The sequence below is a fragment of the Blennius ocellaris genome (assembly GCF_963422515.1).
Source record: "Blennius ocellaris genome assembly, chromosome: 19".
Taxonomy (NCBI): Eukaryota; Metazoa; Chordata; class Actinopteri; order Blenniiformes; family Blenniidae; genus Blennius; species Blennius ocellaris.
The window spans coordinates 25,465,081-25,483,138 of record NC_137668.1 but is presented as its reverse complement, the minus strand read 5'-3'; the positions used below and the strand labels follow the sequence as shown (position 1 = coordinate 25,483,138).

Sequence of the window (18,058 nt, the reverse complement as noted above, 5' to 3'; positions counted from 1 at the left end):
ACGTTGGCGTTCTCGTCCTCCAACACCTGAGCACACACACACACACACACACACACACACACACACACACACACACACACACACACACACACACACACACACACACACACACACACACACACACACTGAGGGTCACATGGTTCACGCCCCCCAGTGGCCAGAGGAGGAACAGCAGGAGACTCACCAGCAGTTTGGACTTCAGCAGGATCTGCAGGACCTGAACCCAGGATGTCCTGGAACACAGTGGGGGTGGGGGTGAGAACTGCTGAGTCATGGTGAGAACTGCTGTGTCATGGTGAGAACTGCTGAGTCATGGTGAGGACTGCTGTGTCATGGTGAGGACTGCTGTGTCATGGCGGTGAGGCGTGTCATGGTGAGAACTGCTGAGTCATGGTGAGGACTGCTGTGTCATGGTGAGAACTTCTGAGTTATGGTGAGAACTGCTGTGTCATGGCGGTGAGGCGTGTCATGGTGAGAACTGCTGTGTCATGGTGAGAACTGCTGAGTCATGGTGAGGTGCATCATGGTGAGGACTGCTGTGTCATGGTGAGAACTGCTGAGTTATGGTGAGAACTGCTGTGTCATGATGAGAAACTGCTGTGTCATGATGAGAACTGCTGTGTCATCACGGTGAGGCGTGTCATGGTGAGAACTGCTGTGTCATGGTGAGAACTGCTGTGTCATGGTGAGAACTGCTGTGTCATGGTGAGAACTGCCGAGTCATGGTGAGAACTGCTGCATCATGGTGAGAACTGCTGTCATGGTGAGAACTGCTATGTCATAGTGAGGACTGCCGTGTCATGGTGAGACGTGTCATGGCGTCATGGTGAGGTGAGTCATGGCGTCATGATGTCATGATGTCATGGCGAGCTCACGGTCTTGATCTGCGTGCTGTCAGTCAGCTGCTGCACGGTGTAGCTGTCCTCGGTGTTGTACTGCAGCAGGATGGCCATCTGGAAGGTGGAGGCCTGCAGGGTGTACCTGCAGAGCAGCAGCACCGTCAGCTCCCAACCCCACCACCTCACCACCGCCCAACAGCGCCCCCGGTGGTCACACCGCGTCACTGCAGCGCCCCCGGTGGTCACACAGCGACACTGCAGCGCCCCCCGGTGGTCACACAGCGACATTGCAGCGCCCCCGGTGGTCACACAGAGTCACTGCAGCGCCCCCGGTGGTCACACAGAGTCACTGCAGCGCCCCCGGTGGTCACACAGCGACACTGCAGCGCCCCCGGTGGTCACACAGTGACATTGCAGCGCCCCCGGTGGTCACACAGAGTCACTGCAGCGCCCCCGGTGGTCACACAGAGTCACTGCAGCGCCCCCGGTGGTCACACCGCGACACTGCAGCGCCCCCGGTGGTCACACAGTGACATTGCAGCGCCCCCGGTGGTCACACAGTGACACTGCAGCGCCCCCGGTGGTCACACAGTGACATTGCAGCGCCCCCGGTGGTCACACAGTGACACTGCAGCGCCCCCGGTGGTCACACAGTGACACTGCAGCGCCCCCGGTGGTCACACAGAGACACTGCAGCGCCCCCGGTGGTCACACAGTGACACTGCAGCGCCCCCGGTGGTCACACAGTGACACTACTCACCTGTTCTTGAAGCAGTTGGTGACCAGCTCTCCTTTGGACAGGTGGTACAGCCAGGTGAGCTTCCTGCCGCTGTGTCTGCTGGCGTAGAACGCTGTGAAGCGCTGGTAGCTTCTCTCCAGCTGCGGGACACGCACACACACACACGCACGCACGCACACGCACACACACACACACACACACACACACACACACACACACTAGAGTGGATCCTCAGTATTTTCTGTTGCTTCGCAGGTCAAACTCTAACTGAAGTCACTCGTTTGACACACATCATCTATGTGACCTTTAAGAACTTTAGCTCTATGTTGTCCCCCCCAGGCCTCCCCCCCCCCCCCCCCCCCCCCCCCACACACACACACACACACACACACACACACACCTCAGACGGCAGAGCGAAGGTACAGGACTGCTGGAAAGGCCACGACCCGGAGCTCAAGACCTGGATGCTGAAGTCCACTGGAGGGGGAGAATCACAATGAGTCCTACAGTCACTGTGTGTGTGTGTGTGTGTGTGTGTGTGTGTGTGTGTGTGTGTGTGTGTGTGTGTGTGTGTGCACTGACGGTCCAGAGGTTCCGAGTTGGTCAGATGCTTCTTGAACTGCTCGTTCAGGTCTTTGCTCACTCCGATGTCCTGGAACATCCTCTGGAGTTTAGACGTGTACTCGAAACCACAGGCTTGCTGGAGGAGGAGGAGGAGGAGGAGGAAGAGAAAGAGGGGGAAGAGGAGGAGGAGGAGGAGGAGGAGGAGGAGTAAGACAGTCAGGTCCTGTCCCTCAGCAACAGGGGGACAGGTCGTCCTCGCCGTACCTTCAGTTTAGAGATCATGCTGGCCTCGGCGTCGTCGCTGGCGCTGTTCTGGTGGACGAGGCGCTTGGCGAGCATCTTGGCGTAGAACTTCTGGAACACGTCTTTGTCCTCGATGTACTTGAACACCACCATCTGGAAGACAGGAGCAGTGAGCACCACCCAGGCCGGGACCTCCTCCGTCAAAACACATCGTTTCCCCTCATTCCCGCTTCTCTAGTTGTGAAAAACGAGGTCCGTTTCCACGGCGACAGCAGGAGCAGAGAGGACGAGGCGGCGCTGCAGCTCACCACTTGGTTGAGTGTGTCCTCAAGCTCCGCCTCCTCGGGGTTTTTGGAGCTGAGGAGGAGACAACAGGAGTCAGGAGGAGGAGGAGGAGGAGCAGGAGGAGCAGGAGGAGTCCTGCTGGACGGAGACTCACCTCTTCTTCAGCAGAGAGTCACAGTATCTGGCCAGCAGCTCCGGGGACTTGCTGGACGACTGGGCCATCCTGGTGACGGCGTTGTTGTTGATGAAGCGACCGCAGGCCTGGGGGACAGACGGGGGGGACAGGGGGGGACAGAGGAGGATGGAGGAGGACAGAGGATGACAGAGGATGACAGAGGAGGATGGAGGAGGACAGGGGAGGACGGGGGAGGATGGAGGAGGACAGGGGAGGACGGGGGAGGATGGAGGAGGACAGGGGAGGACGGGGGAGGATGGAGGAGGACAGAGGATGACAGAGGAGGACGGAGGAAGACGGGGGAGGACAGAGGATGACAGAGGAGGACGGAGGAAGACGGGGGAGGATGGAGGAGGACAGGGGAGGATGGAGGAGGACAGGGGAGGATGGAGGAGGACAGGGGAGGATGGAGGAGGACAGGGGAGGACGGGGGAGGATGGAGGAGGACAGAGGATGACGGAAGAGGACAGAGGAGGACAGGGGAGGACGAAGGACAATGCACTGTGACTCTTCCATCTCTGTGATCTTTCCTCACTAGTTGGTTTTTGTACCGAGACACAGACAGACAGAGACACAGACAGACAGAGACAGAGACAGAGACAGAGACAGAGACAGACAGACAGACAGACAGACAGACAGACCTTGTCGAGCGCGGCCACGAAGCCGGCGTCGTTGTTGAAGGCAGACATGACCAAGGCGTTGTACTTCTTGTGGACGTCCAGGGTGGTCTGGACGTAGACTTTGGGGTCCTGGACAAGGAGCACATTCAGGGAACTTCAGCAGTTGACTACGGTGAGACCACCGGTTGCCACGGTAACCCCGGGGGCCGCCAGGACTTACGTTGAGCGCCGCCTCGCCACACTTCTCGATGGCGGCCAGGCCCTGGTTGTGGATGTGGGTCTCCAGGAGCTTCTTCAGCTCCCCCAGACCGTCTGTGATCCGGGAGACCAGGTTGTACATCCGGCCCAGGTCTGAGGAGGAGGGTGGGGGGGAGAGGGGGGGGTGTTTAGCCCGATGGAGGAGGAGGAGGAGCCCCGCCCGAAAAACGTGGCGTGCGACTGACTGACCTTCGTTCTTGTCGGCGTCCAGCAGGTTCTGGAACTCGGTGTGGAAGATCTCCAGGTGCTTCTCGATCAGGACCTGCTCACACTTCCTGGCCAGCTCGTCCTGCGTGGACTCATGGAGGTAGACCTGCACCCGGCGCTGCTCCTCCAGGAGGCGCGCCTCCGCCTGCACACACACACACACACACACACACTTAATAAACCACGACTTTGATCCCGTTTTCAAGTGAAAAGACATTTTTTTTGCTTTTTCGTTTCAGAGCAGTTTCCTGCCGACGCGGCACCGTTTGGTAAACCATGACACGGCACCGTTCTGTAAACCATGACGCGGCACCGTTTGGTAAAACCATGACGCGGCACTGTTCAGCAAACCATGACGCGGCACCGTTCAGCAAACCATGACACGGCACCGTTCTGTAAACCATGACGCGGCACCGGTCAGCAAACCATGATGCGGCACCGTTCAGCAAACCATGACACGGCACCGTTCTGTAAACCATGACGCGGCACCGTTCTGTAAACCATGACGCGGCACCGTTCCGGAAACGATGACTCAGCACGTTCCGGAAACGATGACTCAGCACGTTCCGGAAACGATGACTCAGCACGTTCCGGAAACGATGACTCAGCACCATTCCGGAAACCATGACACAGCATTTTCACAAAGTTCCCCCTCGAGGGCCGGTTGGAAAAACAAAAAGCTTCGTGTCCAGCGGCTCCGAGGAGCGTTGAGGTGTGAAACACTGAAAACGCTACCAAAGGTTTCCCTTTTCCCCACTTGGAAGACGTTGCCATGGCAACCACCCCTACAACGTGAGTGTGTGAGAGTGTGTGTGGCGACCTTCTTCATGTACTCGGTGACGGGGTTCTGCTGCAGGAACTCGGTGCTCTCCCGGGTGTAGAACCGCTCCGTGTCGGTCAGGAACTGACACTCAAAGTACTCCTTGTACACCGACAGCGTGGGGCCTTTGGCGAAGGCGTCCTCCTCGTTGAGCCCGAGCTCCACTGCAGGAGGGGGAGGAGCCAGTGAAGTCAGGTGTGTGTGACCCCTCCCCCGCCACCCCCCGGGCGTGTGGGCAGGACGTACCGTACGACTGCACCACGCCGCTGATGAGGCGGGTGTTGATGGTCTCGCCGTTCCGCTCCCTCTCGATCAGCTTGAGGACGGCGTTGGTTACCTGGAACACGGAACAGCACAGGTGAACACACCTACTGGGGGGGTGGGGGGGGGGGGGTGAGGGGGGGGGGCAACACACCTGCTTGTTGAGGGGCCGGAACAAACACTCCCTCCAGGTGACCAGGGCCAGCTGGGGAGGAGAGCAGGAGGTCAAAGGTCACATCAAGGCTGATCTGAGTCTCCTTCAGGTATTTTATCACTAAAGTCTTTGTATCGAGTTCTTTATTTGGGAAAAACTCGTATAAAGTTACTTAATTAAACAGAGAAACACAAAAGAAACCAGAGAGAAAATCAAAACTTTACAATCATCCCTCTTTTTCATGTCAGAAGTAGAAAACTCTTGAAAAATCTTGTTTGTTTACTTTTGATTATTGTTATTTTTATAACTATATTATTGTTGTTAATCTTGTTTCTTGTTTCAAGGGGATGAGTCTTGTTTTTGTTGGGTTTAAATAAAAAAAACAAAAAAATAAAGGAAAATAATTTTGTCCCAAAAACGTACGTGATGAAACTTGTTTGATCGTCCAATAAAAAAAACATTTAAAAAAATAAAAAATCAGGCTGCTTGTTTCTATTTTGAGTTTGGAGACTAAAAAAACATTTCCTGTAGCTTTAAATAGAAAAAATTTAAAATAAACGAGAAGGTTAAAGTGAGAACGTGGACTTCCTCCTGGAGGCCAGGCGTCGCTGCCACTGGCACCACCCGGTGGCCACACACGTACTGCAGGTGGAACCAGGTGCAGGTGGACATGTAGGTGCAGGTGTAGGTGTAGGTGTAGGTGCAGGTGGACATGTAGGTGCAGGTGTAGGTGTAGGTGCAGGTGCAGGTGTAGGTGCAGGTGGACATGTAGGTGCAGGTGTAGGTGGACGTGTAGGTGTAGGTGTTGGTGCAGGTGGACATGTAGGTGCAGGTGTAGGTGTAGGTGTAGGTGCAGGTGGACATGTAGGTGTAGGTGTAGGTGCAGGTGCAGGTGGACATGTAGGTGCAGGTGTAGGTGGACATGTAGGTGTAGGTGCAGGTGTAGGTGGACATGTAGGTGTAGGTGTAGGTGGACATGTAGGTGTAGGTGCAGGTGCAGGTGTAGGTGGACATGTAGGTGTAGGTGGACATGTAGGTGTAGGTGCAGGTGCAAGTGTAGGTGTAGGTGTAGGTGCAGGTGTAGGTGGACATGTAGGTGTAGGTGTAGGTGCAGGTGGACATGTAGGTGTAGGTGCAGGTGTAGGTGGACATGTAGGTGTAGGTGGACATGTAGGTGCAGGTGAGGTGGACATGTAGGTGTAGGTGTAGGTGGACATGTAGGTGTAGGTGCAGGTGCAAGTGTAGGTGTAGGTGCAGGTGCAGGTGCAGGTGTAGGTGTAGGTGTAGGTGCAGGTGCAGGTGTAGGTGTAGGTGTAGGTGCAGGTGTAGGTGTAGGTGTAGGTGCAGGTGCAGGTGGACATGTAGGTGTAGGTGCAGGTGTAGGTGTAGGTGTAGGTGCAGGTGGACATGTAGGTGTAGGTGCAGGTGGACATGTAGGTGCAGGTGTAGGTGCAGGTGCAAGTGTAGGTGCAGGTGCAGGTGTAGGTGTAGGTGCAGGTGCAGGTGGACATGTAGGTGTAGGTGCAGGTGTAGGTGTAGGTGTAGGTGCAGGTGGACATGTAGTGCAGGTGCAGGTGCAGGTGTCGGCCCCCCTACCGAGTAGATCTCGTAGATGCCCTTGCGGCCCTCGTCACACTCCCGGCGGACCCAGTGGCGGTTGAGGTAGGCACAGATCCCGTTCAGGACCTTGCTGGAGAAGCGGTAGTCCTCCCACTGCTGCGTGTAGAACTTCAGCACGCACTCGTCCATCAGGTCCTCGCCGTCCTGCGGGGGGGGGGGGGGGGGGGGGGGGGGGGGTCAGTTTAGGACCGGGGGGGGAGTAGGGGGAGGAGTGTGTGTGTGTGTGTGTGTGTGCCCACCTTCAGCAGGCTGGTCAGGTAGTTCTTCAGGAACTCCTTGAGGCGCTTGTAGAGCTCCAGGCCCACAAACTGCGCCCCCCCGGGGGTGTTGGGACTTTTTGGAGGGTTTGGCCGGCGGCACGGAGCCGCGGCCCTGGCTGGACTGGTGGACGCTGGTACAGTAGTTATATACATGTCTGGCGCCGGCGTTAAGGTGCAACGACCGGCAGGGGAACATCTGGAAACATCTGGCGTCTCCAGAGGAAAACTACTTCTAGTTTCAGGAACGTTTCCTGTTTAGACGGAAACGTTCTGGAAAAGTTGCTTTAATGTTCCTCCACTAGTTGGTGCTGCTGTTGTAATGAGAACACACACACACACACACACACACACACACACACACACACACACACACACACACACACACACACACACACACACACACACACACACACACACACACACACACACACACACACACACACACACACACACACACACACACACACACACACACACACACACACACACACACACACACTCTAGTGGACAGACCATGAAGTTGGATTGTTATCACAGTGACTGTCAAAATAAAACCACCAAGTTGGATTGTTATCACAGTGACTGTCAAAATAAAACCACCAAGTTGCATTTTTAACACGGAGACTGTCAAAATAAAACCACCAAGTTGGATTGTTATTACAGTGACTGTCAAAATAAAACCACCAAGTTGGATTGTTATCATGATGACTGTCAAAATAAAACCACCAAGTTGGATTGTTATTACAGTGACTGTCAAAATAAAACCACCAAGTTGGATTGTTATCATGATGACTGTCAAAATAAAACCACCAAGTTGGATTGTTATCACAGTGACTGTCAAAATAAAATTACCAAGTTGGATTGTTATTACAGTGACTGTCAAAATTAGAGCACCTGGTCCAGAAGAATAGACACTGGGAGGAATGACAACACAGCCCCAGCATTGTCCAAAAGTTCCACCGTTGAGTAAATAACAGCATAATAAAGTGGTTGCCATGGTAACGGGAGGGCGACCGACCCCCCCCCCCCCATCACCACATTCCCCCGGTGTGAGCGTGTAGCGTCCTGAGTGAGAACGTGAGGAATGCTGCACTCCTCCTCCTCCTCCTCCTCCGGAGGAGGATCCCGGCTCTGAGGAGCTGCAACGGTAGAACTCAGGTCTGTGACCACCTGTAAACAACAACAACAACAACAACAACAACAACAACAACCACCACCACCAGGCCTCAAGTCTGACTGAAGGACAGGCGCCGCGTCATCCTGAGCTAGCTCCTCCTCCTGTTCCTGAGAGCAGCGTCTTGTTGTGTCGCGACAACGTTGAGCAAAGCGGCACATGTAAACAACAACAACAACAACAGGTTTACATTTCAACACAGTGGGCCGGTCCGGAGCAGTGATCCTCACTGACCAATCAGCAGCAGGAGAAACAGGAAGTGGAACCACGGCTTTAGTCCAACAAACATGGAGGAGCGATCTCAAGTGAAAACGCAGCGTGACGACGGCACTCGGCGCCACAACTTTTGCAAAAGCGACGAGACCGCAACTGCCTTGTGGGCGCCACTTTCTGAAAACGCTGCCAACTATTGGTGGGAACCAGGAGTTCTGCACATGCTCAGTAGAGACCAGCAGTTCTGCACATGCTCAGTAGAGACCAGCAGTTCTGCACATGCTCTGTAGAGCCAATCAGAACAAAGACTCCTCCTGGGGTCGTGACTCCCAGGCCACGTTTTCCCGGGACTTGGTGCTTTTATTTTGACAGTCACTGTAATAACAGTCCAACTTGGTGGTTTTATTTTGACAAGTCACGGTAATAACAGTCCAACATGGTGGTTTTATTTTGACAAGTCACCGTAATAACAGTCCAACTTGGTACTTTTATTTTGACAAGTCACGGTAATAGCAGTCCAATGTGGTGGTTTTATTTTGACAGTCACTGTAATAACAGTCTAACGTGGTGGTTTTATTTTGACAGTCACTGTAATAACAGTCTAACGTGGTGGTTTTATTTTGACAGTCACCATAATAACAGTCCAACTTGGTACTTTTATTTTGACAAGTCACCATAATAACAGTCCAACTTGGTACTTTTATTTTGACAAGTCACTGTAACAACAGTCTAACATGGCTTTATTTTGACAATCACTGTAGTAACAGTCCAACTTGGTACTTTTATTTTGACAAGTCACTGTAATAACGGTCCAACATGGTGGTTTTATTTTGACAAGTCACTGTAATAACAGTCCAACATGGTGGTTTTATTTTGACAAGTCACGGAAATAACGGTCCAACGTGGTGGTTTTATTTTGACAGTCACTAATAACAGTCCAACGTGGTGGTTTTATTTTGACAGTCACCATAGCAACAACCCAGCCTGGTGGTCAGTCCACTAGAACAGTGTTGATGTGTGCTTTTATTTCTAAATCAAGCAGCAGCGCCCGCCGGTGGACCAACACGGTAACTACGCCTCAGAAAAACTCCTCCAGGACGCCGTCACCAAACACGGAGGACACAAGAACGTGTCCAGCTGTCCGTCCTGGACGTTAGCCAATCAGACGACAAGAAGGCGTGCCGACTGCAAACTGCTGTGTGTGTGTGTGTGTGTGTGTGTGTGTGTGTGTGTGTGCACCACGCCCCCTGCTGGCCCTCACAGGATACGTGTAGAGTTCCATGTAGCGCGACTTGGCCATGCTCTGCCGCGTGTAGACCTGCTGGATTCCCGCCCGCAGGTCGTCCCAGATCTGGTCCAGGCCTATCTGTTTCAGTCCGTGGGGGTTGGGGTTCCTGTTGGACGACATGGCGGCGTGTCCCTGTCCTCCCTGTCCTCCCTGTCCCGCCCCTCCGCCTCCGCTCTCCTGGCTCGATCGGGGGTCCTGGCTGGCTCGGCCCTCACAGTGTCTGGTCCATCTGGCGGCGGCGGCGCCTCGGGGGGGTGCTGGGCTGGTTCGGTGGTTGAGGCCGGGGGGGGGGTGGAGGGGGGGTGCAGTACCCGCTCCGCAGGCCTAGGGGGCGCTGAACGCTGCCACGCCTCCCGCTGAGAGCCTGGACGGTCTTCACCAGGTGACCTGTGGAGGAGGTGAGACAGGCTGTGGTCAGACTGCTGGCCTGGACGTCTCCACCGGGGGGCAGCAGTGAGGCAGAGGAAGGCGCAACACCAGGACTGACCAGCAGGTGGCAGCACTGCTCGTCACAACCACGTCAATGACACATGTCGTCACCATTACTTCAATAATCCATGAAACGGTTAAAAAAAATAAACATTTCAAACTTTTAAACTAGACCAGTTGATTTCAATATAAAACACATTTTAAGAGGTCGTCGTCCAGATTCCTGTCAGAGTAAGAGCCTTGGTGTCACCTGTCCAGGTGACCCCGCCTCCGGTCCACTTTATCACCTGACCTGGTTACCTGACCTGATCACCTGACCTGATCACCTAACCTGGTCACATGACCTGGTCACCTAACCTGGTCACATGACCTGATCACCTAACCTGATCACCTGACCTGGTCACCTAACCTGGTCACCTAACCTGGCCACCTGACCTGGTCACCTGACCTGGTCACATGACCTGGTCACATGACCCGGTCACCTAACCTGGTCACCTAACCTGGTCACCTAACCTGGTCACCTGACCTGGCCACCTGACCTGGTCACCTGACCTGGTCACATGACCTGGTCACATGACCCGGTCACCTAACCTGGTCACCTAACCTGGTCACCTGACCTGGTCACCTGACCTGATCACCTGACCTGGTCACCTGACCTGGTCACATGACCTGGTCACATGACCTGGTCACCTAACCCGGTCACCTAACCCGGTCACCTAACCCGATCACCTGACATGATCACCTGACCCAGTCACCTAACCTGATCACCTGACCTGGTCACCTGACCTGGTCACCTGACGCCACCCGGCTAATGACAGATTAGTCCACTTCAGCAGGCCCCTGCTGCAGCGGTTCAGAGGCGTCACACACAACCATGCTGCTGCACCGTGACGACCAGGACCAGGAGGCTGTAACTTCCTCTGTGACGGTGACAGGAACCCCGCTAGGCGGCCCAGTGGACCAGAACCGTCGCCCAGCCTCCCTCTGCTCAACGGCCCGGGCAGCGCCGGACGCCCTAGCGTCTGCTAAGTGGGTCAGAGGTGTCTGGAATGTGGCGACGGAAACACGGGACGCGAAGAGCACACGGCTATATTTAGGACGGTTTTGAGGAAAGGGGTCCTCCGGGAAAACCGTGACGTGGGGTTTTCAAACTAAAAGCCCACGTGTCAAAAGTGACAAACTGCCAATCCAGTCAAACCACGTCAACTAAAAACGGCCTTTTATTTTATTAAAAACAACGACATCGAGACCCGAAATGACAAATCTTGATGCCGCCATGAAAGCTAGCGAAGGTCGCTAGTTGCTATCGAACTCCACCCTCGAAGCCGTGCTGTCAGGGGTGGGGCTCTACCAGGAGACTGTGGGACATTTCCCTGTGTTGTGCACCAGAAGGTTTACGATGCAAGAGTCGCTACTTTACCTGGTTTCCCGCCGCGCTAGCAGCCGCGCTAGCAGCCGCTAACGTCTCAGGTTTGCAGACAGACACAACAAAGCGACGGAGGCGACGTAGAAGAACACGACATGGACACAGTTCAGATTTCACCCGTCCGACGTTGAGCAGACAGAACGTCGCCGGCAGAGAACACAAGACACGTCAACGACCGTGTGACCAGGACAGACTGATGTCCTCCATGTTGTCCATCACTGTCCTCAGGGAGACAGTGATGGACAACATCAAACACAGGGTTGATTATATAGACGTGAATAACAGGAGGAACTTTCCAACGTTGTGGAAACAAGAATCAACAATCAGGGACTGGGGGAGCTCAAGATGAAAAAGGTAGAACGCTACGGAGGTGAAGCTGCTCTGAGGGTTCATGTGTCTCACGTATGAAAACGTATTTCTGAGGAGTCCTGAAAAGCTGCAGCTGCTATATTTAGAAGCTGCAGCGGCGTCCAGAGACCAGGACTGGACTCCCGAGGACCCGACGGCACAGTGAGGGCCGGTCGGAGCAACGTCACAACAACAACAACAAACAAACAATGGTTTGGACTCGGGGCCTGTCGACACGACGACTCAGTGGAAACACCTGGTTTCACCAATGTTACACACACACACACACACACACACACACACACACACACACACACACACACACACACACACACACACACACACACACACACACACACACACACACACACACACACACACACACACACACACACACACACACACACACACACACACACACACACACACACACCAGGAGAACATTACGGCTAGCGTAGCGGCACTGTCCTACTGTTCACGACAACATGTTGCTGTTTGGACTGTTTTACACTCAAAACGCCACAAAGCAACGTGCAAAGTTAGCAGAGCAACGTGCAATGTTAGCAGAGCAACACAGCAACGTGCAAAGTTAGCAGAGCAACACAGCAATGTTAGCAGAGCAACACAGCAACGTGCAAAGTTAGCAGAGCAACACAGCAATGTTAGCAGAGCAACACAGCAATGTGCAAAGTTAGCAGAGCAACACAGCAATGTTAGCAGAGCAACACAGCAATGTGTAATGTTAGCAGAGCAACACAGCAATGTTAGCAGAACAACACAGCAATGTTAGCAGAGCAACACAGCAATGCTAGCAGAGCAACACAGCAATGTGCAATGTTAGCAAAGCAACGCAGCAACGTGCAATGTTAGCAGAGCAACGCAGAAATGTGATCCCAGCAGGTAGCGCTCTGCCACCAGATGTCAAAATAAAAGCACCAAGTCCAGCAGAATAAGGACGGAGTCAGGACACGACAGGGGAAACCTTGCTCTGATTGGCTCTACTGAGCATGTGCAGAACTACTGGTTAGTACAGCGCCACAGTTTCAATAAGTTGCACCTTGGGAGCCTTTAAAAAAAAAAAGTTCAGTTTTGACGCCTAAAACGTGATGAAAGTTGTGCGTGAGCGCCGAGTCGACGAGCTGCACTGCAGCTGTGAACCAAGAGTTTGAGTCATTGTGGGAAATATTCAGAGGAAAAGTTCACATCACGAGAACAGCCCCGCTCGTGGCGGCCATGTTTGTTGTTGTCACGTGAACACCATGAAGTGGGAAACGGGAACGTTCCCAGCTGGTAACTTTTCTATCAACCGGCTCCTCGTACGGACCGGATCACCAGTCCACCTCAGGCGGCTCGTCTCTGAACAGGCAGCTCCACCTGAGCAGCCCCGGCAGTTGCCATGGCAACTGGGGCAGACGACACCCGCGAGTGGTCGCGGGACGACAGAAGCGGGAGAACGCTGCCCTCCAGGGGGCGCTAGGCTCCGGTTTCCCCCCCCGATGTCTGACCTAGAATCGCCCCGGCAGCCACGTTACCGTGGCAACAAGGGGAAACAAGTCTGGAGGAGGTTTGTTGTGAAAGGAGAATCTCACGGCGGCGCTCACACGAGACAGGAAGGTCAAAGGTCGGGGGACGCACCCGATCACCAGGACGTCAACAGGCCTGTTGGTGTTTACGGAGACCAGCGGGGCCCCGGGGCCCTCAGGACTGGCTTACTGACCCCAAGATCACACACACACACACACACACACACACACACACACACACACACACACACACACACACACACACACACACACACACACACACACACACACACACACACACACACACACACACACACACACACACACACACACACACACACACACACACACACACACACACACACACACACACACACACACACACACACACTATCTATTCCTGTATTAGTTATTAAACATGTCAGTCTCTCTTCTACACTGAAACCTTTCATTACCAACGATAAATGTTTACATTCAAGTGGTTTTCACAATGGATTTGGTATTTTGTACGTCCCGCCACGTCTCCGTACGTCCCGCCACGTCTCCGTACGTCCCGCCACGTCTCCGTACGTCCCGTCACGTCTCCGTACGTCCCGCCATGTCTCCGTACGTCCCGTCATGTCTCCATACGTCCCGCCACGTCTCCATACGTTCTACCACGTCTCCATACATCCCGTCATGTCTCCATACGTCCCGTCATGTCTCCATACGTCCCGCCACGTCTCCATACGTCCCGTCACGGCTCCATACGTCCCGTCACGGCTCCATACGTCTCCGTACGTCCCGTCACCACACGTCCTGTAACGTCTCCGTACGTCCCGCGATGTCTCCATACGTCCCGCCACGTCTCCATACGTCTCCGTACGTCCCGCCACGTCTCCATACGTCTCCGTACGTCCCGTCACCACACGTCCTGTAACGTCTCCGTACGTCCCGCCACGTCTCCATACGTCCCGTCACCACACTTCCTGTAACGTCTCCGTACGTCCCGTAATGTCTCCATACATCCCTCCACCCCTCCATACGTCCCTCCACCCCTCCATACGTCCCTCCACCCCTCCATACGTCCCTCCACCCCTCCATACGTCCCTCCACCCCTCCATACGTCCCTCCACCCCTCCATACGTCCCTCCACCTCTCTGTATTCACCTGAAGCCTGACGTCTTCAGACATGAGGAACTAAACACACTCAGCCAGTAGCGTCCTGCTGTCTCCGGCATCTATGGTGGGACTCATGTCTCCCATATGTCCCACTCAGCAGCATAAGGCCACTTCCTGTTTCCCTACACGGCCAGCTGATAAACATTCAATAGAAAGCAACTGGCAGCCCAGTGAGGAGACAAACCTTGTGTTGGACTCTTGTCTCTCCGTCTCATGTCCATACAGACCGTCACCTGGAGTCACTGAACAAAACCCTCTTCAGCCAGACTTTCCACAGGAGATTACCAGAGACGGTGTTTTGACGAGTGGCACTAGTTACTGTAAGTTAATATCTAATTATAGTTACTTCTTCAAAAAACAGTGGAACAACGTAACTAGAGAAGAATCTCTCGCATTGCTGTGCCGTTGTCGTGTTAGCATCGGCCTTGTGTCATATTATATATACATTATATATATATTACGTCAGTCAGAGGAGGAAGATGCTCTATAATCTGGTGTCAGAGGAGGAAGATGCTCTATAATCTGGTGTGGGAGGAGGAAGATGCTCTATAATCTGGTGCGAGAGGAGGAAGATGCTCTATAATCTGGTGCGAGATGAGGAAGATGCTCTATAATCTGGTGTCAGAGGAGGAAGATGCTCTATAATCTGGTGTCAGGGGAGGAAGATGCTCTATAATCTGGTGTCAGAGGAGGAAGATGCTCTATAATCTGGTGTGAGAGGAGGAAGATGCTCTATAATCTGGTGTCAGAGGAGGAAGATGCTCTATAGTCTGGTGTGAGAGGAGGAAGATGCTCTATAATCTGGTGTCAGAGGAGGAAGATGCTCTATAATCTGGTGTCAGAGGAGGAAGATGCTCTATAGTCTGGTGTGAGAGGAGGAAGATGCTCTATAATCTGGTGTCAGAGGAGGAAGATGCTCTATAGTCTGGTGTGAGAGGAGGAAGATGCTCTATAATCTGGTGTCAGAGGAGGAAGATGCTCTACAGTGAACCACTGAAAACAATCTTGAAAACAGCTCTGAGGTGTAACTTTATAACAAATGGAGGATTTAAGTTCTAATCTCACATTACAGATTCAAATCAAGCAAAACGTTGAATTAAAATCAATCCCAGTGATCAAAATAAAGAACATTTCTGTTAATAGAAACACAAGCAGATTAATCAGTTGTGTAGTTTGTTGCTTACTTTCTTATTTATCTGGAGCACAAAATCATAGTTTCTAAACTCTTTTTGAACCATGTTTTAGGTTAAAACCCTCCAGTCCTGATTAAAACCAGCTCGGATTCTATTTCTACTCTGGTTTCAGGAATACTGAGTCTTTTGTGGAGTTTAATCACCAACAGCAACACGAGTCAGAACAACAACATCAGTCTGGTTCTGAGGGTTTGTCCATGTGAGGACTAGAACCAGGAACAGATCAGGTTTCACGTGTTTCTGTAAACGAACCAAACACACACACACACACACACACACACCAACCCAGAACCAGAACCAGAACCAGACTGACCCTAAACTAGCTTGTGTCTGAACAAGGACCAGAACCAGATCACCAGACTCGATCTGTTTCTGTCAACTGTCCCAACTACAGCCAATGAAATCCGGACTGAACCAGATCCAGACCCAGACCCAGACCCAGAACCACAACCAGACGTGGGGCTTCATGTGAAACTAGAAACAGGATCTGACAGTTTTCATGGATCTTGAGGTGGAAAAAAAAAGACCGGTTAGAAAGTCAACAACACCCGCGCAGCCCCAGCGGAGGAGGCTCTTCTCTCCGCGGCTTCCTCCGGGGCTCCAGCCCGGGAGAAGCTGCCCCGCAGCGGGCTGGACAGGCTCCGTGTCAGCCTCCATCCACTGACACTGTGGCCGTCAGGAGCCGCACAGGGCCGGGGCCACCACCTGGGAGAGCCGCTCCGTTAGCTCCGGACCCTTTAGGCGGGACGGATGGACCCTTTAGGCCGTGTGTCCCGGTGGGGGGGGGGGGGGGGGTTCCGAAGCTGGGGGGGGATCAGACGCAGCTACGCAACATGGCTAGCTGCTCCGCTAGCCTGTTAGCTGGGGGCTAACGTTAGCTCGGCTCCCGCTGAGACAGCGGGCTCCGATCACCCGGGAGTCCGACCGCAGCTCCGCACCAACACCGCCGGTGGCGAGCGGTCTCCCCCGGGGTGTGTGCGCGCGTTGGGGCGGAGGTCGCGGGGGAAGCGGCGGCCGCGGCGCGGAGCTCCCCTCCGCGGCGCCTGGCGCTAAGATGGCAGCCTTTAGCTTCAGGAGCGGCTCGATAATGAGTCAGCTTAGCATTAGCCGCGGCTAGCCGCTCCGCCGGAGGAAGGCTCCTCCGACCCGGCGGCTCCGCGGGCGGATTCTTACCATGATAGGGGGCTCGCCGTCGCCGTGTGCTCGCCGTCCGAGGGGGTTTCGAGAGGGCTCCGGGCCGGTGTGTGCCGCCGTGTACGTGTGTGTCTGTGTCTCCGCTGCTAACTGCGACCGCTCGCCGCTCCGCTCGCACAAAGATCAACTCCGCGGCCACCGAATCACGGTGCGTTCAGGAGCACCAGGAAACCACGGCGCCGGTGGGGAGACGGCAGAGGGACGACTCGAGGGGCCACGAGGGGGGGACGACTGGGACGAACTACCGGGAAACGACTGAGAGGAACTACCCGGAAACGACAGAGGGGGACTGCAGAGCGTCAGACGGACTCGCCTTAGCATTAAGGGGCGGGAAGTTACAAGCGTCCCCTGAACGCATCGTGCGCGTCACAGTGACGACTACAAACATGGCCGCTGGAAGGACAACAAACATGGCCACTCAGGGTTAGGGCGCATGTGCAGTTTTTTTTTTTTTTTTTTTTAAACGTTTTGGCTTCTGATTGAAATGAGTCAGTGAATGAAAGTCTGCTTTTATTAATGGAAGGAATATTCAGTCATATTACATAAATTTTTTTATATTATTTCTGGTTCTTCGCTAGATTAGAGCATTAATTTTTGACGAAAGCCTTAAACTACCTGGGATTGAGAGGATTTTTGTGCAGTAATCAAATTGTTTTACAGTAATCCGTATATAGTGCCGTATTTCAATTGTTGGTTTTAGCTTGCGGAGGCTGAGGAAGAGGAGACGGCTTTTTTATTACCTCCAGTAATATGACAGTTCACCTGTAAAACATTTCTTCCCATGGGTCACCGCACTTCCTCTTTATATATATATATATATATATATATATATATATATATACACACACGTTGTGCAAAACAACCATATATACTCAATTTGATTGATAACATAACATTTGTAGGGTGATAACCAATCTGTAAAGATACTATTCCAAAAAGATTTTCTTCTGAGACTTAATCTCCTTTTTTCATAAAACACAGTTTCTTATATTTTTTTCTATGTTACAGGAAACAACTGAACCCACAGAACTCCTTCATAATCAAGCAATCGGCCGTCAGCTGAA

General features: G+C 53.3%; 1 protein-coding gene across 1 annotated transcript in view; it reads right to left on the bottom strand.

Moving 5' to 3' along the window:
* The window catches only part of LOC308144106 (cullin-1-like), an 18,463-nt gene extending 1,330 nt beyond the window's left edge, over nucleotides 1-17,133 (bottom strand). Inside the window, 21 exon segments of the mRNA XM_080515149.1 lie at nucleotides 1-26; nucleotides 185-223; nucleotides 225-233; nucleotides 876-981; nucleotides 1,600-1,718; nucleotides 1,979-2,055; nucleotides 2,161-2,278; nucleotides 2,407-2,538; nucleotides 2,694-2,742; nucleotides 2,825-2,931; nucleotides 3,487-3,594; nucleotides 3,686-3,816; nucleotides 3,913-4,075; nucleotides 4,751-4,914; nucleotides 4,997-5,087; nucleotides 5,166-5,216; nucleotides 6,762-6,929; nucleotides 7,025-7,111; nucleotides 7,113-7,200; nucleotides 9,701-10,107; nucleotides 16,974-17,133. The exon segment at nucleotides 1-26 is cut by the window's left edge and continues 16 nt beyond it. Coding sequence (XP_080371275.1) covers nucleotides 1-26; nucleotides 185-223; nucleotides 225-233; nucleotides 876-981; nucleotides 1,600-1,718; nucleotides 1,979-2,055; nucleotides 2,161-2,278; nucleotides 2,407-2,538; nucleotides 2,694-2,742; nucleotides 2,825-2,931; nucleotides 3,487-3,594; nucleotides 3,686-3,816; nucleotides 3,913-4,075; nucleotides 4,751-4,914; nucleotides 4,997-5,087; nucleotides 5,166-5,216; nucleotides 6,762-6,929; nucleotides 7,025-7,111; nucleotides 7,113-7,200; nucleotides 9,701-9,840 — 1,973 coding nt within the window. The 5' untranslated portion in view covers nucleotides 9,841-10,107; nucleotides 16,974-17,133.
* Between the last annotated feature and the right edge of the window lie 925 nt (nucleotides 17,134-18,058).